Source organism: Phallusia mammillata, chromosome 5 (genome assembly GCF_965637545.1).
Source record: "Phallusia mammillata chromosome 5, kaPhaMamm4.hap1.1, whole genome shotgun sequence".
Taxonomy (NCBI): domain Eukaryota; kingdom Metazoa; phylum Chordata; class Ascidiacea; order Phlebobranchia; family Ascidiidae; genus Phallusia; species Phallusia mammillata.
Window position 1 is genome coordinate 10,598,259 of NC_137256.1, and position 25,335 is coordinate 10,623,593.

General features: G+C 34.9%; 1 protein-coding gene, 1 long non-coding RNA gene, 1 other non-coding gene and 1 pseudogene across 8 annotated transcripts; 2 read left to right on the top strand and 2 right to left on the bottom strand.

The window, feature by feature from the left end:
- The first annotated feature begins 100 nt into the window (after positions 1 to 100).
- Positions 101 to 25,335, top strand: LOC145227867 (coiled-coil domain-containing protein 62-like). 3 transcript variants are annotated; one of them, XM_080092795.1, is made up of 12 exons: positions 101 to 295; positions 351 to 439; positions 1,136 to 1,198; positions 1,373 to 1,562; positions 1,897 to 2,063; positions 2,295 to 2,396; positions 3,071 to 3,242; positions 3,439 to 3,540; positions 3,881 to 3,969; positions 4,442 to 4,542; positions 7,882 to 8,044; positions 25,060 to 25,335. In XM_080092795.1, the coding sequence occupies exons 2-12, from the start codon at positions 401 to 403 to the stop codon at positions 25,192 to 25,194; spliced, it is 1,323 nt and encodes a 440-aa protein (XP_079948921.1). In that variant the 5' UTR covers positions 101 to 295; positions 351 to 400; the 3' UTR covers positions 25,195 to 25,335. The 3 variants fall into 3 exon arrangements, with proteins under 3 accessions (XP_079948921.1, XP_079948920.1, XP_079948919.1); XM_080092794.1 differs by having other exon boundaries at positions 101 to 290; XM_080092793.1 differs by having other exon boundaries at positions 101 to 439.
- Positions 5,421 to 6,405, bottom strand: LOC145229308 (uncharacterized). Of its 3 annotated transcripts, none has more exons than XR_013860414.1 (3): positions 6,249 to 6,405; positions 5,821 to 5,950; positions 5,421 to 5,621 (listed from the first exon to the last, which is right to left on the bottom strand). It is a non-coding gene; the product is annotated as an uncharacterized LOC145229308 (long non-coding RNA). The 3 variants fall into 3 exon arrangements; XR_013860416.1 differs by lacking the exon at positions 6,249 to 6,405 and adding an exon at positions 6,174 to 6,238; XR_013860415.1 differs by lacking the exon at positions 6,249 to 6,405 and adding an exon at positions 6,042 to 6,151.
- On the bottom strand, positions 9,189 to 23,815 carry LOC145227949 (uncharacterized; annotated as a pseudogene). The gene is made up of 23 exons (XR_013860012.1): positions 23,708 to 23,815; positions 23,120 to 23,342; positions 22,406 to 22,545; positions 21,920 to 22,058; positions 21,413 to 21,609; positions 20,867 to 21,080; positions 20,358 to 20,516; positions 19,170 to 19,371; positions 18,520 to 18,700; positions 17,550 to 17,744; positions 16,991 to 17,136; positions 16,812 to 16,923; positions 16,614 to 16,751; positions 15,478 to 15,672; positions 14,774 to 14,968; positions 14,175 to 14,348; positions 13,120 to 13,287; positions 12,528 to 12,662; positions 11,832 to 12,032; positions 11,577 to 11,702; positions 10,895 to 11,059; positions 10,176 to 10,355; positions 9,189 to 9,826 (listed from the first exon to the last, which is right to left on the bottom strand). The product of XR_013860012.1 is annotated as an uncharacterized LOC145227949 (transcript).
- Positions 19,557 to 19,630, top strand: Trnas-gga (transfer RNA serine (anticodon GGA)). The gene has a single exon. It is a non-coding gene; the product is annotated as a tRNA-Ser (tRNA).

A 25,335-nucleotide genomic window follows, 5' to 3' on the forward strand; every position in this document is an offset into this window, starting at 1 on the left:
AAACTGTAAAGTGTGTTAAATTTCACTGTGGAATTTTGTTTTACAAACATGTCGTTTCATATTTTTTAAAAAGAGGGTCCCAAATTTTTAAAATTTGATTTCTATGCGCTCGTCCAGGCGCGAATTCTGAAACACAATCGCGATGTATTCACAACTTGTAAACGATCAGGTTTCATTAATTTGTTGGCTATTCACGTAATTTAATGACGCCATTGTTTTCTTTTAATGGAATGTTTGTTGTCATGGTGGGAGAACGCTTTAGAGGGATCACTGTTGTCCAGAAGTTACTTGTGAGGTCAAATCGCTATTTTCCAAGTGTTTATGGCACAGTAAAGTTTGTTACATTTCAGCCAGTGAAGAAAGACAAAAAATATTAGAGTAGCAGAGGATTAAGAGGAATATGCATCCACGTTTTCGAAGCTCCCCGAAAATGAGTAAGGTAAGAACTTACAAAATGATTGAAATTAATCTGGGCATAGCCATAAACGCAGTGTTTCATACCGGAACGTTATACCGGAACGAAATAAATTATTTATGGTTTAAATACCGAAATAAAAAATATTCAAAATACCGGAACGGAACGAAATACCAGTATTTTTTATTCGATTATTTTGTTCTGGACATTTGACATGAAACAATTGCTAAAAATTTTGCACCGTAAAGCAATAATTTCTTGTGTGTTGCAACTTTCTTTCTTGTTTCGCTTAATAGTTGTAATGACCACAAAGAAATGTTCCTTTGTTAAGGCCAAAATACCGTTATAATTTTATTTCGGCCAGACCGGAACGAAATGAAAATATCGGCCCGGAACGAAATAACGAAATAAATAATTTGCTATTCTGAGACGTTTTGGTATTTGTCGCAAATCTTCAGCCTAAAAAACTGAGCCACAGAAATAAAAAAGTAACAGCCTTCCGTATCAATAGACAAGTAAGAGCCAAAATTCGAAACTATATTTAAAAAAAAATTATCACTCAAATAATTGAGAAAAATATTAAAATGTTCCAAAATAAATTTACGATGTTATTGATGCATAAAACTATTTGAGTCACCATGTTGTACTTTTGTTGGTTGATAAGGGCGATATAAGAAATTTTGTATTCCTAAATTGCATCACAGACATTTTCTGTTACAGGAAAATCGTGGTGCGATGCAAACTGAAGAGGAATATAGCAAACACAACAGTGTTGATCCATCTGTAAGTTTTTTTACCTCAGTCATTATTTCTTTCAGTATGGTAGTTTTATTTTGTTGGTGACCATATAAAAATTCAAAGTGTAAGCTTTAATTTCATGATCAACAAACCTCTGGATTAGATGTTTTAAAAAGTGCAACTATGATCAGTATATATATTTATTTATTTTTGTTCTAGTCTGGATATGATCTTCAATCTGACACAATTGTCAAACAAAGGAGAGAGTTGCAACTGCTTATTGGTGAATTGCAAGACAGAGATCGTGAACTGAATGATATGGTTGCTGCTCATCAACAACAATTGTCGGCATGGGAACGAGACAGAAGAAAACTTGTGGCAGTGGAACAACGAAGTGAAAAGATGGAAAGTATGCAAAATAAACTTTATTATTTAAAAAAAGACTTGCAGTGCAATTCTGTACAGAAAGAAACCTTTTCATGTTTTAATAAAAACATTCATACTGGAAACAGCCTGCCATGAAGCTATGAAGCTAGCCTTTGTAGCTCAGTTGGTATACTGCTGGTATAACGCCTTCAATCAGCCTAGCATACTATAATTTGTCCAGTTTATTAATAAATACAAAAGTCAAAAACTATTCAGGTCCGGTTCTATTCAAGATTTCTAAACTCCTTATTATGTCTTTTGTTATTAGGTTGTTTCACAGTGGTTTTATGTCATCAAAATTATTTTTTGTCTTGTAGTGGAAATCAGAAAGCGAAATGAGCAGCTTCGATTACTTATTCAAAGACTTAAAGTATCTGACACCAAACACAGAAGCAAAGACGAGGCATTGGAGTGTCTTCAAAACAAACTTAAGAAAGCAGAGATTAATGCAAGTGAAGCAAAAGCCTACAAACAAGAGCTTCAGGTCTGTAGTCTTACTACCACATGGTTAAGAGCAGGGCTGTGATGTTGGGTAACAAATTCCTTACCTGATTTTCCTCTCATAAAATGTCTGACTCTACTTCTTTTTTGTCCTATTTTTGCCCTTCTGGTTTTTCTAGAATCTTTTTTGAAATGTAACATTTACTCAGTTTAAATGACTTTTTAAGAACTAGTAGATGTTACCATCAATATGGACTAAACAATTTTGTTTTAGTCACAAAACGATGTTTTAAACACCTCTTTGTCTGATCTTAACTGCCGGATTGGATCTTTGGAAACTAAGGAGCAACAATTTGTCACACAACTTCAACTCAAGGTAATAAATTCATGCTTGACATTTTATGAAGCCAAATCAAAAACTTTGTAGGCTTAAGTATTTTGTTTCAATTTCTGATTTTTACTTGGCCAACAATTTATTGTTTTTCACGGTGCCACTGGCTAATGGTTTTTTGTAAACACAGAGTGTGCTTTTTAATGAAAATGCCACATATTTAGATTAACCAAACTCAACTCATCTTGCCCTTAGATTTGGCCAAAAGAAAGCACACTTAGTTAAAGTATTTTTACAGTACCTGTAGTTTTACACGGCCCACTCTAAAATATGCAATCTATACGCAATCTACTAAAAAAACTAACTAAGATGTTGACGGTTAGGGTTATTAGGGTCTGGGTGAGGGTTTACAACAAAAATAACTATATATATAATTTAATCTCAGATACCTTTTGGGCTTAATTTTCTTACAAGTGTTAACCTGTGGCACCATATGGTATTTAGTACCACTCTCAACACACATGAATATTAAGCCTAACCTGGGCATCTAAAACTAAATTATAGTGTTATTTTTATTATAAACCCACACCCAGACCCTAAAAGCCCTAACCGTCAACATTTTTAAAAGTTGCATACGTTTTATAAGTAGATTGCGTATTATGGAGGAGCCCGTTTTACACAGTTTCTTTGGTTCCTGAGTTAAGAATTACTGTTTCCAGGAGGGTGACTTGGTTGGGGCTGAGAGCCAAATCAGTGAACTTAATTCAAAATTGCGACGTCTTGAATCTGAGTTGAATGAATGCAAGCGTAACGGAGCTGCAGCCCATGCTGACCTTGAAGACCAAAGAGCCAAGTTTAGGCATTGTCAGGGAGAACTGGATAAAACAATTAGTAAGTAACAAACTAAGCGTTTATGTATATTATTGGTTGTTTTTGTCTTGCTTTTGAAGTTAGATGTATATTTTCACCAACAGAGCGTCATTAATAACTAATTTAATTAAACATAAAGCAAAAAACTATAATTCTACTTGGTTTACAAAATAAATCTTTTTTTTAGTTGTTATGATATTTTGTATGTTGTATTTAGGTGAAATGGCAACCAAAACAAGTGACCTTATTGGATTAAGACAAGAAATTGCCATTTTGAGAGATGAATCACAAAAAATGAAACAAGAAATGTACTTAGCAGGTGAATGACAATCATAATATTGACAATTTCCTTTGTTTTAATAGGTTTATAAAAACTCCAAATATATACCTTATTTAGTAAAGTTTTTCTCCAACACATGTAAAGATTTAAAATACTTGTTTTAAATGATTTTTTTTAATTTTGCCAATGTTTTCATTTTTTTAATTTTGTTTACTTGTTTGCTGTCGTGATGAACATTGTGCTGATGGAAAAAATAGGCAAATTTATAATTTCTTTAAAATGTTTTGTATAAATAACTTTACTCCATTTTTGGATTTGCAACCTGGTGGAAAAATGTTTGTTTTGTATTTTGTAACGCCAACTATGGCATTCTTTTTAGAGGAACAAATTCGTAGAAAGGAGGAACTGCTGAATTTGCAAAAATCTAAACAAGAAAGAACTGATTTGGAGCTGTGTGCTCTTCGAGAGGTGAACAACACCTAAGCATACCTTTTTTCCCATATTTATCAAGCAAAAAATTGACACAACTGAAAAAATGTACCCACTAGTTTGCAATGATGGATGTACTTTGCGTTTCCCAAGTTGCGGGTATTGGTTGTTAATGTAGGTACAGAGCATAATTTGATGTTATTTTTGAAGTGATGTATATATTATACAGTAAACATTTGGTAATCCAGACGCATTTGTTCCAAAAAGTGTGTCCAGATTAGGTGAAGGCCGGGATTCCCCGATGTCGATTAGATAACCACATTACAAATCATTTGTACCCCAAGTTTTGTCTGAATATGGCGATATTAACCGAATCTGGTTCAATGGAGGTTTACTGTATATTATTTGCCAACTATTTGGTGTGCAACAACTCTATCGCACCTGTTCAGTATAAATTAGAAAAATTTGTCGCATTTTACTTCTATTTTAATCTGTTTTGCCTTTGTTCTAGTTGTACGAACGGCAGCAACAGGAATTGGCAGATCTTCAACTCAATCTCACAAATTCTCAAGAAATGTTGTCGAAACAAGAGGAACGACTAAATAATATCAGGTGATTTCTAAACTACCTGGAAACTGAATTTTAATAAAATGGAAACTGATGGGTAACAAATTATCAGTTGTGACTTATGATAATCTGGTGTTAAATTAGGTGTTTTGGGTTAAACATCAGTTAACACTGCCGTCCGTTGGTAAAACCTAGTAACTGCAATTTTCAAGTTTTCGAGAAAAAGCACAAAACGCGTTTGATGTTGGTTAGCATCCAAAAATATTTTTTTTGTCTACCTGTTTGGTGTTTTTCACAAACATGTTACAGTAAAAAAATTTTGCCATACCTATGGTTCACGACATATTGTTAGTTTGTTTATTATCCATGAAAAAACAATATACTAGGTTTTACCGGATAAGAAATGCAAAACTAACTAAAATATAATTTGGAAAAGTCTAGGCTCAGAACAATAGATGGATTTTTTTGCTTTATCACCTTCACAAATCAAACAGAAGCTTTTTATTTTTTTCATAAACTGTGTTATTACATTTAAGTCACCATTTTTCAAGCTGTTTGAAGAATGCTGGAGTACAAATGTTCAGTCAAAAACCTTTTATTAGCAATAGCAACATGCTAGTGCTGAGGACCAATAAAAAGTATATTTGTTCAACAACATCACAAGCACATGGCAAAGATACTTTTACAAAACATGTCATAAACTTTTGTGAGTTCTTGATGTGGTTAACTTACCATGCTACAAAAGTCTAACATGAAAACATCAAGCAGTTTAACCATCAATTGAATGACACCCAAAAATATGTTTTTACATAACAAATAAAAACATATAACATCTAGAAAGGTAGCTTTTTTATGTATATTTTATTACAGATTTACTAAACACATGTCATTTTTTCTTACGACAGCATGTTGTCGCAAAAACTGGTAAATATAGTTTGTTAAACTACAAAATCTAGTTTCATTGTTTGTTTAATATGGCTACCACACAAGGAAAGTTAATCTTGGACCTTTTAAAGAAAGAAAAAAAAAAGAATAAAGCTCCATGCAGCTTTCAGATATGTTTGCTCCAACATTGCAGTTTTATGAATAGTGCCCTTCATGAATTTCCTTCTTCCAGCAAAGTCCTGCGGCCAGCAGTTTTTATAATATTTTAGACATGAAAACTTAATAAAACATTGGAATGGTTAACTTTGAGATGAGCAAACTTAAATGATTATGTTTATCTGTTTGTGAACATTTATAATTTATAAGTTAAAAATCATCATTAACCTTTAACAACATAAATTAACATCATGCAAGGTTTCAAGCGTGAAAGAAAAATACCTGTAATAGGTTCAGCATGTAAACTTTCAAGCTTAGAGGAAATTGTAACATATGGATTTTCTTTGGTTAAACTATCTGAATCTTGGTCCAGTGGCACAATTCTTCCTAACCAAGAACTGTCATTTTGGAGCTGAAATAGTTTTGAATCCTGATCATTTGATGAGTTAAATGATGCTCAGTAGTCATGTCAGATAAGACTACAAATGACAACAACTACTCACGTTATGATTAATATCATCCACACTTGCGGTTTTAATTTCAGTACAATAACCTGTTTCTTAGTCTGATTCTGAGCCATATCTATGTGTTGTTTTTTGCTTATGGCTATAGTGCTGAAATCAAAGTGTACTTACATGAACTATAATATTTCAAACTTTTATTCTCTTGGACATTAACAATGTGTTTCTCATCTCAACTTAAATTTCCACCTTAATGCCTTCAGAAGTGTAACCTGGCAAGCAAGTTTTTAATCCAAACTTCCTGGAAACTGGAGCTTCATTCTTTGTTTTTTTTTTAAGGGCAAAGATTAGTTTTTCTCTTGTGGTAGCCATATTAAACAAACACTGAAACTGGATGGTATAGCTACAGCTAAACAAACTTAAAATACCGGTATTTACTTAATAGCAAACAAAACTAAATCACAACGCCAATAGATAAGTAAACAAGGCGACAACACGCAGCTGTCAGAAAAAAGTTGTCACGTGACTAACTCGACCGTCATGATTGGTCAAACAGCAATACTAGGTTTTGCCAAATACTTCTAGCGTTGTGTTTCACTTACTAGGTTTTTTTAACCGTAAATATATCGATAACTAGATATCTTTCAAATTCCAAATTTTTACACAGAAAACTAGCCAACATTAGGTCACCATTCCACTAAAAAAACGCATTTTGAAAAATATGTCGCTTACTAGGTTTTTCCAAAAGACGGCAGAACAGTTTGTTACTATTCTTAATTTAGTGTGTTAATAAAAAAAATAGGAAATTTTTATTTCTTCGAAAGCTGTCAAGATGTAAATAGAAAAAAGGTAAAGAACCTTTATAGTGGGCAATTCATTAGAGTAACAACTAACAAGTAATAAGCAATCAGTCCAAGTTTTAAGCACAAATATCTATATTTTATGCTAATTTTCATGTATGGAATACAGCACTATGAGTAACAGCAGGTCTTCAGAAACCCTGAACTCCAAAAATGAAGATTTCAAACCAAACATCTCCGAACATTTGTTAAACGAAAGCGGAGCAGCAATTCAATTGTTGGATGAGATTAGAGACGGTATACGATCCCTGAAAGATAGGATTGGCAACAAGTTTTACTCACCCAGACCCAGTACAGACAATTCACCTGTCTGCAAACCAGCATTGAGTCCATGTCAAATAGTTGCTTGTGAGTACGAGGCTAGACCATGTGAGAGCAGATTGAGAAAAATACTGGCACAAAGTTATGCAGAAGATAGTGAACAGTTTTGGGCTGACATCAATGATAAACATACAGGTACTGGTTTAGACTGTAAAGCTATAAATGGTGGTGAAGGTAGTGATTTGCCAAGTGTAAGCAAAGGACCACAAGTGGACAGGCGTTTAGCTGGATTAACAGAAAATAGCAAATTTGAAAAATGGAAAGTGAGAACAAACTGTGGGACAAAAAATAGCAAGGTGCAAGATGGCAGCAGAGAGCATAAACATATTGACAGAAAAGACAAATCATCTACCCATGAACTTATATTTGCACAAAATAGTCAAAAGTAAGTGGAGAAACCTTATTTTTTAGAAACTTAGGCCATATTCAACTATGTGCAGGTGCAGTAGTTTTAAATCACTCATAATATTTTTGCTAAACTAAGTGTACTGTACAACAATTCTTGTTTGTAGGAACTTGAATTCTCGGAAGTATTTACTCAATAATATACTTTTTACCCAGTTTTATACTGATTTTGGTGACATACTAGTTTTGTATTTGCTATGCAATAACCCAAAATGTGTGAATGATTGGAATTAGCCGTAATTTTGAAATTTACAATATTGGTCATTTTTTTAATTACAAATAATTTTGCTTTTCAGTCAATGTGGATTGGAGTTTGATGGCTTGGACAGCAGCAGTCAAACGACCAACGATCTGTTGGAAGAGGCTCGGAGATCTACAGAAGAAGACCCATTTGGATATTTGAGATCTCCAAAATGCAAGACACCTAAAAGTGCTTCACCAACCCACCAAGCAGTAAATGTAAGTTTTTATAATCATATACCCTACTATAGCTACATAATGGCACTCTAGTTTAGCAGTAACAGGCTGATCCCCATGCCTCACCAAATCTGTGGTAGAGCGTGAGTCTAGGACAGGGGTCGGCAACCCCTGGCATGCGAGGTGGTTTTTCATGGCACGCCAACCGATTTGCCTGTTTATATTGGAGTAACAATTTATTTAACCTGTTACACTGCTTGTTCATAGTTTTTATCATGCCATTGTTGTAAAATTCAGCCTTACATGTAAAAAACACTCTGCTTTCTTTTTATTATTGTTATCTGCTGGCATGAAGCACTATTATTTAGAAAAACGTTGGCACGCGAAGCAATTATCACAAGGAAATAACAAGTAAATTGGCATGCGTCACCTAAAAGGTTGCCGACCCCTGGTCTAGGAAGACTCCTGACAGTGGTTTGAATCCCACCACAGGCTAGATTTTTCTAGTCTAAGCCCTGCCATATGGGAATATTCAGGAGACCTTCTTAATTTGGTATAACACCTTCAATGCGCCTGCCCTAGTGTACTATAATTTATAGATGAGTATGTCGTGATTGCTGGTCTGCATAGACCATAGGTAGGCAACCTTTTTGCATGCACGGGGCAAAAAGTAGTGATATATTGTTGAGGCGGGACGCAATGATGGTCATGCAATAACATAGCAATGTAGGCAAAGTCAAACACACAATGATTTTGTCTCTGTATGTAACAGTGCCTATTCTTAGTGATAAACTAATAAATGTCATCGTTTAATGTAGCAACTCTTTGGTATAAAAATGGGCTTTAACACATACATTTCGTCCGGCCGATTAAATACGAGTCGCGGGCCGCTCAAAAGTTGCTCGCGGGCCGGATGCGGCCACCCCTGGCATAGACGCTTTCAGGATGAATGTATTCTCAGTAAATCTGTTTGTTGCCATAACTGGGCATAAAGCACAGAGAAATTGAATCCACAATAGTCAGGTAACTGTTTAGAAACCAAAATGGGGATGTTGATTTAGTGTCACTTTATCAATATAGTATCATCGAGCATTTTATGAGTGAGCTGAAGACAGTGCACACTGTTTTGCCTGTAACTCTAGGCAAAGTTTAATGTTTGCAGTCTTAAAGAAATGAACACAAAGCATTTGGAATATTGTTTTATTAATATGGTGTCAACAAAGTTAATACTGAAAACAATATCACACAATAAATACACAGTGTTATTAGGATGGAACATTATTAGGAGTTACATATGATCAAACAGCAAAAAATATCATCACATTTATACACATAGATTGCAAACCATACTTACCACAAAAACAGACAAAACAACATAACAGTAACACTTTTGCAGTCTATTAACGTAAATTGATTGCATACATAATAACAATGATTACACATACATTTTAAGGAGTTGTTCTTTTAAAGTTTGTAAATACAGTAAATATTGGTTATTCTGGACCTGTTTGGACATGGATTACCCAATGTTAATTAGTAAAAAGTCTTACAAATCCTTAAGTTTTGTCCGAATAAGGCAAAGGTCCGGATTAACTGAATCCGGTTTGACTGCGATTTACTCTACATCTACTCTTTCTCTTGATTCATGAATTTGCAGTTCTATACATCTGCAGGATTGTTGTTAGCTGCTTGTGTTATCGTCAGTTGCATTAGCATCTCATGTAACTTCTTATTTTGCTGGTAGACTTGTTGTAGTTTGGCGCAAATGTCATGGGTTTGTTGAACTGACTGACTGCTCTGTTCCAGCAATAGTTCTCTTGTTTCCTGTGTGAAAATATCAGTGGTTCTCAATTTTTTATGCTTGTAACACCTAAACTGTCAAACGAAACTGGTTAGTGGTGTGATGGTTATGACCGTTTTCTGTAACAAAATTACACCAATGTTTTAGCATTGTCATTCACACACTTCTTTGAGCATCCAGTCACATAAAATGAGATAAAAGTTTGTTCCTACAAGAATAACTAAAGTTACTTAAACAGACGGTCTTGAATGCTACTTTCCAATGGATATTGCCATGTTTTCCGATTCAGTATCCAACTACATGGCGAAAGGATAAGTTTCTCGATTAAAAGGCCAAGTTTCTTGATATTTTAGTATTTAATTGACTTTGCACCTTTTCTGCAATGAGTAGTTGTGTGATAGACTCAGGCTTGAAATCATCATCTTCGAAAAACCATCTAACCAACCAGTTTCTTTCGATGTGTTTGTTCGGGTACATCACATACTTCTCTACTGAGAAGTGTTTTCTCATCATTTCTGGGATCAAAAACTCCACATCCAATGCTAACTTAATCTGTACAGAAGGTCGAATAAAAAGTACAGACATTAAATCAGTGCTCTTCAATCTTTTTGGTGTCATGGAATCCCTTATCATTACGATAGCGTTAACAACATTATAATACAAGTATAACAGTAAGAAAAATACACATTTCCGACTTGTACATACTCTGCACACTAATGTATATATACATGTAAATCATTCCTGTTTAAATTTTTGTAACAAACCTTGGGCAACCCTAAGAGTTGATGAAGCCGCTGTTATTGTTATACAGTATAATGGGTCTTTGGAACATGGGTTAATATGAAGGTACCAATTATTGTGTTTCTACCTACTTACTGCACCACCTACGTATTTTTTTCCAAAAAGTAGGCCCGTGTACCCACAACTGTAACATAATGATTTGTTTAAATAAACTGCAAGTGGAGGACACTAACGCTCAGGTTGGGAAACCCTGCTCTTTTGGAAATTTTCTAATACAAAAACATATTAACAGCAAATTGTAGAGTTTTTTAGCCAACTCCCAAACCCTGATTAACAGTTGATTCATTTACTTGCATTTCCATTTTTTGGTTAGTTGCTTTATCCTGAATGCTCTTGATGTCATCAACGGCCAAGCCAACCAGTAGATTCATCATGATGATTGGCATGAGCATCAGAAATACAAGGTAGATGGTGATAGTTAACTCTGGATAGGTAACTACAGGAGAATAGGCTTCCTATGGAAAACAACACTTTTGTTACAACAACATATAGTCTTTATTCTGGACTTCCAAAGACATGAAAAAAATCATGCCTATTGCCTTCTATCAGCTTTATAGCAACCTCATTTCAGCTGTGGAAGTAACAGCGTGTACTGTAGGTGCTGAATCCAACTAATCGAAAAAATGGTTGCATAGTTGGTAGAGCGCTAGTCCTGAAAAGGATCATGTGTGGGTTTAAATCCCACTGCAGGTTAGATTTTTTTAGCCTGTGCCTTGCCTTATGGTTAATGCTTGGGAGACTGACTTGACTCGGTATTACACCTTCAATAGGCCTGGCATGTTATGATTTATATATGAGTGTGCCATGAGTGCTGGTCTGCATGAACGCTTCAGGGCTGATCCAAGTACCTCTGTATGAAATATATGAGACAAAAAGATGCCACTTTTGATGTCTGTTGATGTTGAGATTAAAATTAAAATTGCTAAAGTTATCACACAACAAAAGTTTTTTAGTCTCTGATTTGAAACTTACACATGATTCAACTGAATCTGTACAATCTTGTGGCCCATCATCAAAAAACATAGATGCATAATCAAGTTCCCCGATTGTCATCACAGTAGTTTTTACCATAGATTGCCAAGCTGTCTGAAATGTGATCTGTAAAACAAACCAAAAATAAATAACACAGCATTCAGTTGCCAAGATTGCTTGCAAGCAAATATATGCAGATACTTTTTGTTTTTTGCACACACCATTAAAGTTGGGTGTATTTTTCAATTAACCTACCTGGTTTTGCAACATCATATAAAAGAATAATCCAAATCCAGCAATGTACAAGAAAAATGTCACCAGAAACTTTCCAAATGTGGTGACAACATTGAGAAGCATGATAACATAAATTCCAAGGGTTGGTAACTTTCTTACAAATAAAGCCAAAGTCATCCAAGAAGACAGAAGACATATTGATGCCACATTCCATTGCCAGTCCTGTTACATTAGATATACTGTTTAAAAAATGCAAAAAGTCTTGCAAGGCATGCTTACTGACATATAAACGCTCCTAAATATTGTGCTTCTGATTACAGACAGGTCTGTCAAATAACCATTTTGGATTTTTATGTTGATTTTCCTAATATTTGGCTATTTGCGAAACATATGTTACCATTTCATCTATTGGAATCCTTGTTGTGAAGTGTTAAAAAATAATTTGAATATATAACAACAACAAAAATGGTCCTTATGGCATGTTGACAATTTATTGAAGGTATACGCGCAACAGAAAATTGAAGGATTGAAAAAGTATTGGCATTTCATTAAAAATGTAACCCGCCTAATGGGTATGGTAAAAAACTTTGAGCTATAGCTGTTATTGGTATCTATATTATGGAATTTAGCACTAACTTGTCAGGTGTCAACAGTTCATGATGAAACTTTTTGCCTAATCTAACTCTTTGCTAATGTTCAAGAGTAGAATTTACTCACCTCTTTTATTCCTGTCACTGCTGTTTTATCTGACCAATCAATAATAACTATCATTGCTGAAACATATGAGACCAGTTCAAAGTAATTGTCCACAGATTGAAAGTAGCGATGTCGAGTTCTCCAAATTTGAAAACCCTGAAAATAAAATCGGCAACATTCTAAGACGTTAAAACATTTCTCAGAATAATATTTTAGAGTGCTTTCCAATTCTTTTTCACTCACATTTTAGTGGGCCACCAAAAATGCTGAAAGTTAGTGATAAAAACAAGATAAATGTACACCATTTTAATGAGATTTACTAGTGGTTCCCAACTTTTTATGACAAATTTCACTGATCAATTTTCATTTTTTCCTAATACACCATGAAAGTAGAACCAATAACTCATTTAAGATTTGGATCTTATACGAACTTCACTATCCTCCACAGAAAATTATATTGTTAAAATTCTCCCCCTTAAGATTGGAATCCACTAAAATAAACATCAAAAATTTGTTTCTCTTTTAACATACATTTCCAGTTACACTGCAATACATCTAGAACGGTTTTACAGTACACCAGTTGTGAATCACTGTTCTAACATATTCTACTTGCCTCCTTAATAAGATTAATACATGCTAGCACTCCGATGCTGACAGCAAGAAAAGTCATAAAACCATTGTTAAGATTCCCGTGTTGGCAACATTCACATCCATATGTTTCCCACTTGGGATTGGCTCCTTTATTCATTACAAAGCAAGCATTTTTACCGCTTCCCTCAATCTGAACAGATAATGGTAAAAACATGACAATAATATTCTGCAATGTAAAAATTCTGAACTTGACTGTTTAAAAGATATGCAAATATGTTTTGTGTTTGTACCAGATTGTGTTACTGCACATATATATCCATCACTTACAATAAAAGATACTAGCAAAAACTGTGGCAGAACTAAAAACATTTAAGTAAAAGAAAAATTGTGCAACAGATACATCGCATGCATAAGAAACCTCGGTTAATTAATTCAGATCCTGCCTAAAAAACAAAACTTGAGATACAAATTATTTGTAATGTGGTAAGACTTGAACCAATTGACACCGGTTAATCTGGGTCTTTGTATAATCTGTACAATTTTTTAGGTCCAACAGGGTCCTGATTAACTTTACAGTGAAATTAACTTACACACTTCTTATAGCAGTGGTTCTCAACCTTTTTGCCTTTGCGGACCCCTTTTGGTACCATCAAGCTAATCGCGGACCCCTTTGAAGGTTTTGGTATTTTCTGTCCTTTTTTTATTAACAAGCAACCCAAAAAAGGTATGAAAATACCAACCACGTTTGGTCCAGGACCGAAATTTCAATCACTTTGACTGGGCTGTGACATCGGAACTCAATGATAAAGAGCCATTACATTGTGATGTGACGTTGTTTGTCACCAACAATTTACGTCTGTTGCATCACAACGGGGGTTAAAATGTCACAATGCATTTTGGTTTATCGCCTATGAAAACTGTTTTTCAACAAGTTTCATGCTATTTTAAAACGCTGAAACATATTTTTAAAAAGCACTTTATCAATGTCCATGTCCGCAAAATTAGAAAGTTGTTGTGGACCCCCTGAAAACGCTTTGCGGACCCCCGGTTGAGAACCACTGTCTTATAGTTTCTTACCTTCACAGAGTAGGGTGGTGGAATAGCAAGCAGATAGAAAGTCAATGTGAAAAGAAAACATGCATACAACATTAGCAATGCATAATAAACTGCACGTCCATATTTTCTCCATTTAAACTGGAGTAAGATTTTGACCAGCGGATGGCACAAAAGCTCAGTGCTGCCATACTTGATCTAAAACATATTTTGTTAAATGTCTCAATTGCTAAGTTTCAAGTTATTTTCAATTAGTGTTTTTGTGATAGTTAGTTAATGTGAAGGGGTACATGTATGTTTTAGAGTTATTGATACACCAACAGAACTGCTTATGCATACATTGTTTGTTGCTGAAAATGCAGAAAATGTTGATAGTTCTAGTTAGGAGCATGTTCATTGTGCTGTACCTTGTGAAGAACATGTAATTATTTTAACATATAACAGAAAATGGGATTTTAGATGACCCTGATTTTATTGCAGCAAGCCATCTATATTTGGTTTGTATTCTCATGCAGATGAATTTGGATAATTGCATCATGATTGTAAATTCAAGGCATATTGCTTATCCAGTAAAATCTCTGGGCTAATCTAATCACATATTCTGGTTATTTTACACAACATACCATGGTAGCCAGTGGATGGTTGTGTCTCAGTACACTATGTTGGTCTGTGTACGGTTTCGAGATAGCATTGACAATACCTTCCACCTCATAGCATGGAGCTTGACCATGTTCTGTAGCACTTTCTCCACCTGCTTGTAAAACTTTCCATGCATTGATGGAATATGCGTCATCCAGAAATTCAAAGTCAAATCGAATCTGCAAAAAAGTGCAACCCCAAGTAAGGATTTTTATTACAGTAATCACAACCTAATGTGAGCAATAGCAAAAATTTGTTTGTTTGTTTTATTTTTATCCCCTGTGGGTAGGAAATGCCTGATTGCATATTGCCGACAGTGCGTCTGTCATTGACATGTCTGGCCTACTGCCAATATGTTGAATCATGTTCTATTTTATTTTTAGTTCTACTGTTTAATTTCACTGGGATGGAACAATGCTGCTTAAGTTTCTTGTTCAGGGAAACACAAGTTAAGATAAAAAAGTTGTTTGGTTTTACAAGAATGTGCATATAAGTTAATTTTTTTTGTTAATTAATGATAGGTTACAATTTAGGAACCACCATGCAACACAATAAAATTCAGTATTAACCAGAATCATCTGTGTCCATAAAATTGTTCATGAAAGTCCTAGCAATATTTAAAAACTATCTCAATAAAGTTTAATGGTTTATATCCAAAAAAAAAATTGTTAAACTTAATCACACATACATTATATTCCTTGTCACCCGGTCTTAGATCCGGACTGACTGTTGTGCATCTTGAGAAAAGCAACCTGGCCATATCAGGCATTGTTTTTATCATCTCTCGCAACGGTGTGGTGATGTATCCATTTTCGGAGGACTGTTGTGTAGTTCGCATTGCCCCTTTCCACTTGGAACTTTCAATAATTGCTCGAACACAGGACTAAAGATTTAAAAAGTTTCAGTTTGTTTAAATCGGTAGAGCTACTAACACCATAACTCACTTGACACCCAAAGTCGATTTAGTTATATCTCCAAAAATGCTTACGGTTAGGGCTATTAGGGTCGGGGTAAGGTATTAGCACTTAAAATTCAATAAAACTAACCCAAAAAATGAGTTACTAATGTAAAAATTTTAAAAACTTATTTCCCAACCCAACCCATTTATAGTCGCTAAATAAAAAATTCAGCTCTTTACGCCCCCTAATCGACTTTGGGTGTCAAGTGAGTTATGGTGTTAGTAGCTCTACCGTTTAAATCAGGGGTGGGCAACCTGCGACCCGCAGGCCGCATGCAGCCCTTCTTTAAAGGTTGTGCGGCCCGCAGAGACGCTTGGATTTCAAAAGTACTAGCAAACGAGTCCAATTATTACATATTTTTGAGCTGATTAATGCGCCTGATGCTAGTTTATGCGACCTGGCAAAATGTGGGTAGAATCAAATACGAATTATACTTGTAATATAGCATATTTGGTAAGCAACAAAGCAAAATCACTTTGTGTTATACACAGGTGCGGCCCACGATCCAACTTTGACATTTGTAATTGGCCCCACAGTAACAAAGGCCCCTGGTTTAAATAAAGTTGTTACAGAGTTACAGTGGTCCAGTTTTTCTCAAGTCTTATTTAGGTATAATTAATTTTGCGTTCAAATAACTATTGGCAGACTCTATAAAAATATTTACAGGCAAACCTGCTTAATTGCATAGGAATTGTAAGTCGCAAATGTTAAAATAATTGTCCAGTGAAAGCCTACTCTTGAAAATTGTAAAAAAGCTTAGCAAATTGGTTATGCAGTTAACTGGATTTGTTTGTAATATATATGGATTCTGGTCTGTTATGTGGTAGTCGGGGCTCTGGATTAAAAGAGCCTGCTTTAGTCTTACTTTGTGTCCATGTTTAATTGCAAGATCAAGTGGGTTATTTCCTTGTTGATCCAGTGTTGAAACGGAGGCATTGTGTTTCAGCAACAAGTGCACCATGTTAACGCTGCCGTGAATACATGCGACATGTAATGGCATGTACTGTAATAAAATGTATTCTTTAGTTCATAGTGGAAAAGTACAGCACATATAGAGACATACATTGCATTGTTCCGAAAAATCCATTGATGCCCCCGCTTCTATCAGGACACTAGCACAGTTTGTAAAATCTTTGATGGCACAGAAAGATAATGCTGAATAATTTTTGCTGTTTCTGAAAAGTACAAGAGTACCTTTTATAGTTTCAAATTCTTGAATGTTTATAACCAATGTAGTTTTACTTTTGATCTACATTGGTTTTATTGTCCAGCAAATACTCCACCACATCTTTCTGACCATACATTGCCGCCACCAGCAAGGGGGTGTTACCATGGCGACATTTGGCCAAAATTTGACTTCGATTTTCCTTCAATAACAGCTTGATCACCTAAAAACAGTACCACATTGTTTTTTATACGATTTGGTTGATTCTGAATACTAGCAATTGTAATGTTAAGCTCCTTGCGATTTACTCCAAAACATTGAACTGGAGTTGAAATGAGTTATTTCGCTTGGTCAAAGAGAACATAGCAACACAGCACTGAACTATCACCAAGTCGGAATTAGCTGTGCAATATTAAAATATTTGGATTGCAAAATAGTGGACAGCACAATTGGTGGATCATAATTAAATGCGCTCCAGCTACACATACACATATGGTAGGAGCTCACTAGAAAGTTTTGTGTACAGTGGTTATAACACAACTGGAATAATTATCTGGAATATTTTCTCAACCAAAACTTAGTACAGTTTGAGAATTACTCTGAAATGTTTCGGATATACTAGAACCACTTATCTACCCTTATGTGTCCAGCAGCGGCTGCCAAGTGTATAGCTGCATTTTCTTTGTTATCTTTCAACATTATGTCGCATTTTCCACTCAGTAACTCCACAACTTTGTGGTGTCCTTTTGCAGACGCCAGATGCAATGCAGTTTTTTGTTGATGGTTTCTCTTGTTGATTTGTTGTATACAAGTTTCGTCATTCAATAAAATCTGTAAGTTAAACTCTTAAACTTAAAAAATAGAATCAAGCAAGATACCCCCTGTAATAGATTTTAATGAAGAAATTGATCAAATCATAATGGATTTGGTAAAGGTAACAACAGTTTTGTGTTCGGTACCAACCACATTCTGTGTTGGGCAACAAAAATGAAAAGTTGTTTTATTGAATAATCATTGCAGCTGCCTTGTTGAAGCATATGTTCTCTGTTTACATGTTAAATGTAGTTTAGTTGTCTCTTTAAGTCTATATCTACTGCATAGTGTTCCCAACAAACCATTGTTCGTAACTGAGGAATCAATGTATACATAAAAAAGAAATTTGAGATTTAGTAAAGTGTCCCTTTGCAAAAATAAATTAGGTAAAGAAGTTAACACCATAGAGCAGTGGTTCCCAACCTTTTTTGTTACATTCCTCCCTTCGCCCATTTTCGAACTATTCATTCCTCCCCATAAGAAGAAAAACAAATATAACATAAAAATTATAGCAATTTGAAATATACCTTATAATTAGGGATGTCCATTCAGTATCCTTTACCAAATGTGAACGGGGTCCAAATTATAATGGAGATAATAATGTATATACAAAAATATTCTGTATAACATTTCCAATGTAATTTTTTTGCAGTTTTTATGAAATTCCTCCCCTGAACTCATAAAATTCCTCCCTAGGGAGGAATTCCTCCCCGGTTGGGAACCACTACCATAGAGGTTTGCAGACTTTGTTCAAATGAAAAAAGTTGAAACAAAACATCTTCTTATTTTTTACCTTGACAACTTCAACTCTGTTATGCATACATGCCCAGTGCAGACATGTCATCCCATCTTTGTCTTTGACAAAAACATCTTTTTCTTGCAACAAAGTTTTGACAGTTCGGATGTTTCCATTTTTGCAAGCCAACAACAAAGCAGTCATTCCCCCACGATCTTTAGCATTCACTTCTGCTCCACTAAAAAGGTTTGTATTTGAGCCAAGGCGGTGCTCTTATTTTCTACTGAAAGTTTAGCAAACACCTGTATGACTGTTTTTAACTAATTTTGACCTTCTAAGGCAGTAAGTTCTTAACCCAGACTTACAAGCATGCGATACATTAACAAACTATTTTTTTATCGTGGCACACAGTTTAAGCAATTACTGATCTACAGGCTTAAATGAGTCTATGAGACTTTAACTATCTCTCAACTTACAAAAATATTCTTTATATAACTCTATAGTGTTCTTATTGTCAAACACTTTCACCAAGACTTTGAATGGCTAACTGGGGTAAAGAATTGTCTGAAATGTATGATGGACATGTCAAGCTTTCAAAATCCTAAATTTTAATTTTACAACCAAGTTTAGGATTTTTTCTGGGTGATTAACTTTTTTTCCTGAACCCATGGTCAGTAAACCAATACATATATATGTTTTGAAATTACCTTTTTATCAGGAAGTCAACCACTTCAACTTGGCCACAAAAAGCTGCTTTATGAAGTGGAGTTCTTCCTGTTTTGTTTGTATCATTTATATTGTCCACAACATCCAACAAACACTTTACTACTTCCAGGTTTCCCATTGATGCTGCAAAGTGCAATGCTGTGTTGCCTTTTAAGGTTGTTATCCTTGCAATAGATTCATCTCCTTAAAAATAATAGCAATGAAAAACTGTGTTTGGTATCTGGATTTTGCCAACAACAGTGTTAGTTGCCATTAAATATTGTTTCTTAAACATGATAATTATATGTGTCTGTGAAAGAAAGACTTTTTCTTAAAGTGTGTTTTGAAGACACATTGCTTTCGCTATTTTTCGGCGGATTCTCCACTGAGCCTGCGTAGCTCAGTTGGTAGAGCGTGAGTCCCGGAAAGACTCCTGTCATGGGTTCAAATCCCACCGCAGGCTAGATTTTTGTAGCCTATGCCTTGCCATATGGTGGTGAATACTTTGTGACCGGCTGATTCGGTATGACGCCTTTAATGGTCCTGGCATACTGTGATTTATATATGAGTGTGCCGTGATCGCTGGTCTGCATTGAGGCTTCAGGGCTGATCCCAGTTATGAATTTATGTTCATCTTAACTGATACTGGTCAAACTGGCGACCCCCTACTACAAAGCTGACATGTGCAGTATAAGGGGCAGGCCACGGTGCTTGTGATTTGACTTCCGGCGGATTCTCCACTGAGCCTGCATAGCTCAGTTGGTAGAGCGCGAGTCCCAGAAAGACTCCTGTTGTGGGTTCGAATCCCACCACAGGCTAGATTTTTCTAGCCTACGCCAGGTGATTTGGTATGACGCCTTTAATGGGCCTGGCGTACTGTGATATTTTTTACTGAGAATGTTTAAAATCAGGCATTGTGTAGCCATGTCTGTAGAAGGTTTCAGTAAGGCAGCAAGCACTATTTTTTAACACCTCTCATTTTCATCAACATCATGAGCAGTTACACTCCCTAAATTAGACCTAAGGCTCAGGATGGTTGCAAATTAGATTCCTAGAACATTTTTCAACCAGGGGTAAATTCGCCATGGCCTTGGTAAAATTGTAAGTGAGAAAGCTGTTGAAAGTATGCACTGTTTAGACCTATTAGGTCTGAAGGATAACTACCCTTTTGAAGTTATCCTTAGTCTTACCTAAATCCAGAAGCAATTTAGTAACTTTTGTATGATTTTTCTCAGTAGCAGTGATGAGTGGTGTATGTAGTTGTTTGTCTGCAGTCGACAGCATTGACTTTAGCTTAAACTTGTTTGTCCCAAAACTTTGTGTCAGTGCCTTGACCATTTGTAGGTTTCCTGTAGTTGAAAAAGCAAACAAGGTTTCACCAGACCAGTTGTTTTCTGAGCCTTTTAAGTGGTTTTGCACTTCATACTGTTTCAACACTGTACATCTAATCTTTAAAAAATTACTCAACTTTGCAGGATAGGGAAATGCATGTTCAACATAAAAGAGCCGCAATCATAGGCTCAAAGAGCCGCAGTTTGGCCACCCCTGTTATATACCATGAAACTTTGTCAAAAAGTTCAATATTTTTTCACTATTTTTTTTCTTTTTGCTCTTTAAACCAGCATGACCACCATAAGCAGTAAGAGTTTTAGGATTGGTAGGAGTCAAACCCAGACTTTACACCGTTCAACTTTCTAACCGGGGTGTTGGGGTATTTTACCTTCTGATGCTGCATAATGAAGTGGAGTCCATCCGTAGATATCAGTGATTGTGACATCAGCACCAGATTCGATCAAGACCAGGGCGGTTGCCATGGAATTGTGAACTGCACAAACATGTAATGCTGTGATGCCTTGTTGGTTTTGGGCATTGAGCAGTTTGCGGTTATTGTTTGCAACCATTGGCCCAAAACCCTGTGGAGAGAAATATTTTTTTCTTTGTGGGCAATTTTTTTGTTTGTTCACAATATTGTGGATTTTGGCATCAAAATGGGAAAATGTTTGTGCAACTATATGTTCTTACTTTAAGAAAATGAATAGCAAAATTCTTACTTAAGATTTACGGAAGTCACTTTAAGTACAGTAATGTTTCAATGAACATCTAATCAAGCATATTGCCTAAACAAGGCATTTAGAAAAAAAACTTTCTAGACATTTCTGCATTCAAACAGATAGAAGCCTGACAAAACCTTCTACTACATGGGCAAAGATAGAAAAAATAAAAACTAGTTTTTCATATACATCACCTGACAGAAAGGTGATTTCCATCTTAAAACTGCTGTGTCTGGTTGAAACATCAGAAGTTTAACAGCTGCATCAATATTATTCTTCTGTGCTGCCCAGTGCAGAGGTGTTAAACCCTGGTGGCATTTGTTCTGAAAAATATTCATCTCACTTTGTACGTTTGTTAGCTTCATATTTAATCTCGCTCGACAGGCAATGCCTGAATGCATTATGCTAACAATGAGTCCGCTTTTGTGCTGCCTGTTTTTTTGCAAGTCTGTTAAATCATTTTTTAATTGATTTTCGCTATGTAAACAGATGGTGACTTTAATTTAGTTTAACCCACCCGGAATGTAATAATATAAGAGTGTGAAAATTCTGTGAAAGGTGTGTATATAATATTGGATTTTATTCTCTGCTATGTTGCACAAGAACTTTAAAAGGCCAGTTCTTGTTGCCTCTTGCAGTCCAACCTTATGCTGTAATCTCAAACAAAATGTATTTAAACATTTTCTCTTCTCACCACTTACTCAAATAAATGAGACAACATTCTTGATGACTTACATCTTCTATAGCTTTTTGATTCCATTCCAGTAACTTGCTAAGGCATGTTTCCTGCTTGTTGCAGTTTGTAAGCCAATTCTCCAAATCTGTTTTGTCTTTCAGTTTCTGATTTATTACATACATACATGTTGGGATAACTTACAATACATCAATATGCCCCGGTGGTACAAAAGTGCTTGACTACAAAATTACAAAAATAATGGAAAACTAATTTTGTATTTTTGTTATGTCCAGTATTTTTCAACATTAACCGTTTGTTTTATATATGCAAGTGACTAATTTTGGGATAATAATTTGTTTCAAGAATTATAGTTAATAGCAACTCAAGTAACCAAACTGGTTAAATACATAGTGGTTCTTCATATAATCTGTTTAATTGCATTAAGATTGCAGGTCCAAATTATGAAAACTTTGGAAAAGCCTTGTTACACTTTTATTGAAACTTAACTGACCAAAATGTCTTCTTTCGAAATACATGAGGAATGCCTTGCAGCCAAATGTAACGGTGTAGCACCTTCATGATTATGTGCGTGAATATCAAGCTGTGAAGTGTGTATGATTTCCATGTCAAGCGCAATTTGTTCCATAGGACCTGCAATTTAATCAGAAAGACATTGAATTGATTTAAACTTGTTTGAATGTAAAACAACAAGCATCACAATATTTCATTAGACACAACCTTTATTAAACAAAGGAATCTGGTTAATTACATACCACTTAACTGCATATTATGTTTAGTTATGTTGGGTACTGTGAATTCTAAGCCAAAAATTATTTTTAGAAAAAGTTTGGATAAATCCTAAGTAAAGCTCTTTGACAACCTGTACTGATAATAAAAGCAACAACTGTTGAAATGATTCTACTAAGAGGTATTACATATACCTAAGCCGTTGCTACCATGCATAATAACAACATTATAGAGCTCTTCTGACAAATGTATTTTTGTACCAACGTTTCGCCTCCCATACAGGTTGCCTTCATCAGGGTAAATAACACTGAGTGCACATAGCCTAAGCTCTACATAAATTTTCAAAGTTGTTTATAAGTTATAGGTTTTGTTTTATAGGTTTGGATAATAGCACGATCTGATTAATTGCATAAAAAGCCTAAAAATTTGAATATTTAGTCAACCAGATCAAATTCATATTGAATCTTAGAAGTGTCACCTGTTTTTCCAGAAATTTTGGAATAGTCCATTAGCAGTTGGCAGATTTCAATGTGATTATATTGAGTAGCATAATGTAGAGGAGACATATTTTTTCCGTCCCTGGCATTTATTCGAAGTTGAAGCATTTTGCGCTGAAAAGTTTTGCTGTCAATTTCCTCCAATGACTTGTGAATTGCCTTCAAAATTTACTCCATCATACATACATCTCCCTCTTTGGCTGCCTAAATGAGATTTTGCTGATTTTGAACCAGTTTTACAAAGTTAATCAAATATTTTTGTATTTATTTGCATATTTGGGTTAAAATAATGTGGCCCTGAAGTTTTTGATTCATGGCCGAAACACTTACTGTGGCCCAATATTTGTTGCAATTTTTAATGTAATTACTTACGATTTCAAGAGACTTTTGGAACACTATACATAAATCTGTTGATAAGTTTGATGATGCATATAATGGCCCAAATAGAGACTTTTACTTCTATTTACAACTAAAGTCAAAACAGCTTTGGGTATAGTTGAACACAGACGATTGTAGTTTGAAAGATGAACTAATTTTTTGAGCTTTTTCTAGCTTTACTTTATGCTTACCTCATGGAAAGATCTGCTGACTAAAGTTTGGTCTAATGTTTCATTGTTTAAAACTTCTAGACCCACAAAGTCCTCAGGGTCAGATAATGTTGATGGTATAAAGTTCATTGTTTCTAATCGAACACTTTCTATATAACTAGTACATTTTGTATTGCTTTTTTGCTGTGCAGTTAGACATTTGTTTGTTATAATCCTCCTTAAAAATGTCTTCAAATGGCCACACTAAATTCGGCTTAACTGCTTTGAAAACTGAACTAAAACGTATTCCTCTAATACAGAGGTTCCCAGCCTTTTTCAACAAATTCCTCCTTTAACAATTTAAAACATTTTTATTCCGCCCTCACATGCTACAAAGATGCTAGACCATACAAACATCATTTAAACTTGGGTCTTTTATCAACTTCACAGGCTATATTCCCAGAGCCCAATTTACAAACTATATGTAAAAATTTAAAACCGCTCTGGTACTATTAAAACAATTTGGTCAAACTGACTATCTATTTGGCAATAACTGATTTTTTTGTTTTTATATTTGACAGTATTAAACTATGTCCTGTATCTTGGTAAAACTGCTTTCTTTAAATAAATCTGCAATGATATTTGACTCATTCCAGTTTTGTGTTGATGTGTACTGAATGGATTGATCAAGTCATTGAGTGGTAGCAGCTGTGTAATCGCAAACCATGTATTAAATCAGTCTACCACAAATATCAAGGGGGCATGTATGCTTTCGTTTGTGCCGACCCTATTGGGGTTAAACATTAATGCGCATGTGCAGACAGACCATTATACGAGCTACCACAAGTTGTCTGTTATCAATCAACAGCCATTTATGACACTACAATAAAAATATTCTCACATAAAATTGATGCACCCAGCTCCTAATGTCTGTGATTTTTTGAGAAGAATCCTTGCATTGGGAATTAAGTTCCTGCTTTGAAGTTTTGTTTGACTTTGGTGCAATCATATGATTAATTGCTGATTGTTACAACATAAGCGAAGTGTTAGCAAACAATGTCAGTAATTATCTTGTTCTGTCAACATTTGTTCTGTGAGTAATTGTTGGCATTAAATTGCTCATCATGGTGCAATGAATTTTTTCTTCACTCTGGTTGTTGTGTTAATGGTTTTTAGTGCAAAAACATAGGACAATTGTTTCCTTTGTAGTGTGGTTATTTTGAAATATGCTATTACTAATTAAACTAAACAAAAATAAAAAGGAAATTTGTTTATTTTCATTCATTTTGTGTCAAACAACTCAAAATTTTAAACACTTGAAATTAGCTGGTACTCTATGTTGAAAAATTGTTATTTTCTAATTATTACATTAACAATAATACTTTTATGTTTAGGATGGTTTATATTCACCAACATCGAAGCTTCAAAGACTGTTGAATGAATCCAGGGACATGGTTCATTGTCTTGAGAAACAAGCTGCTCTTCCTACCAAGTCCTACACATCCAGACACAACCGGCATAACTATTGAAAACATACTAAGAATTACATCACTGTATTTATGTGTTCTTGCCTTGTAGTGTTATTTCTTTCACACTGTGTTAGCATTGAGACTTTGACAAAACTGTGCCACAAGTATTACAATAAAGTATTGAAACACCATAATTAAAAA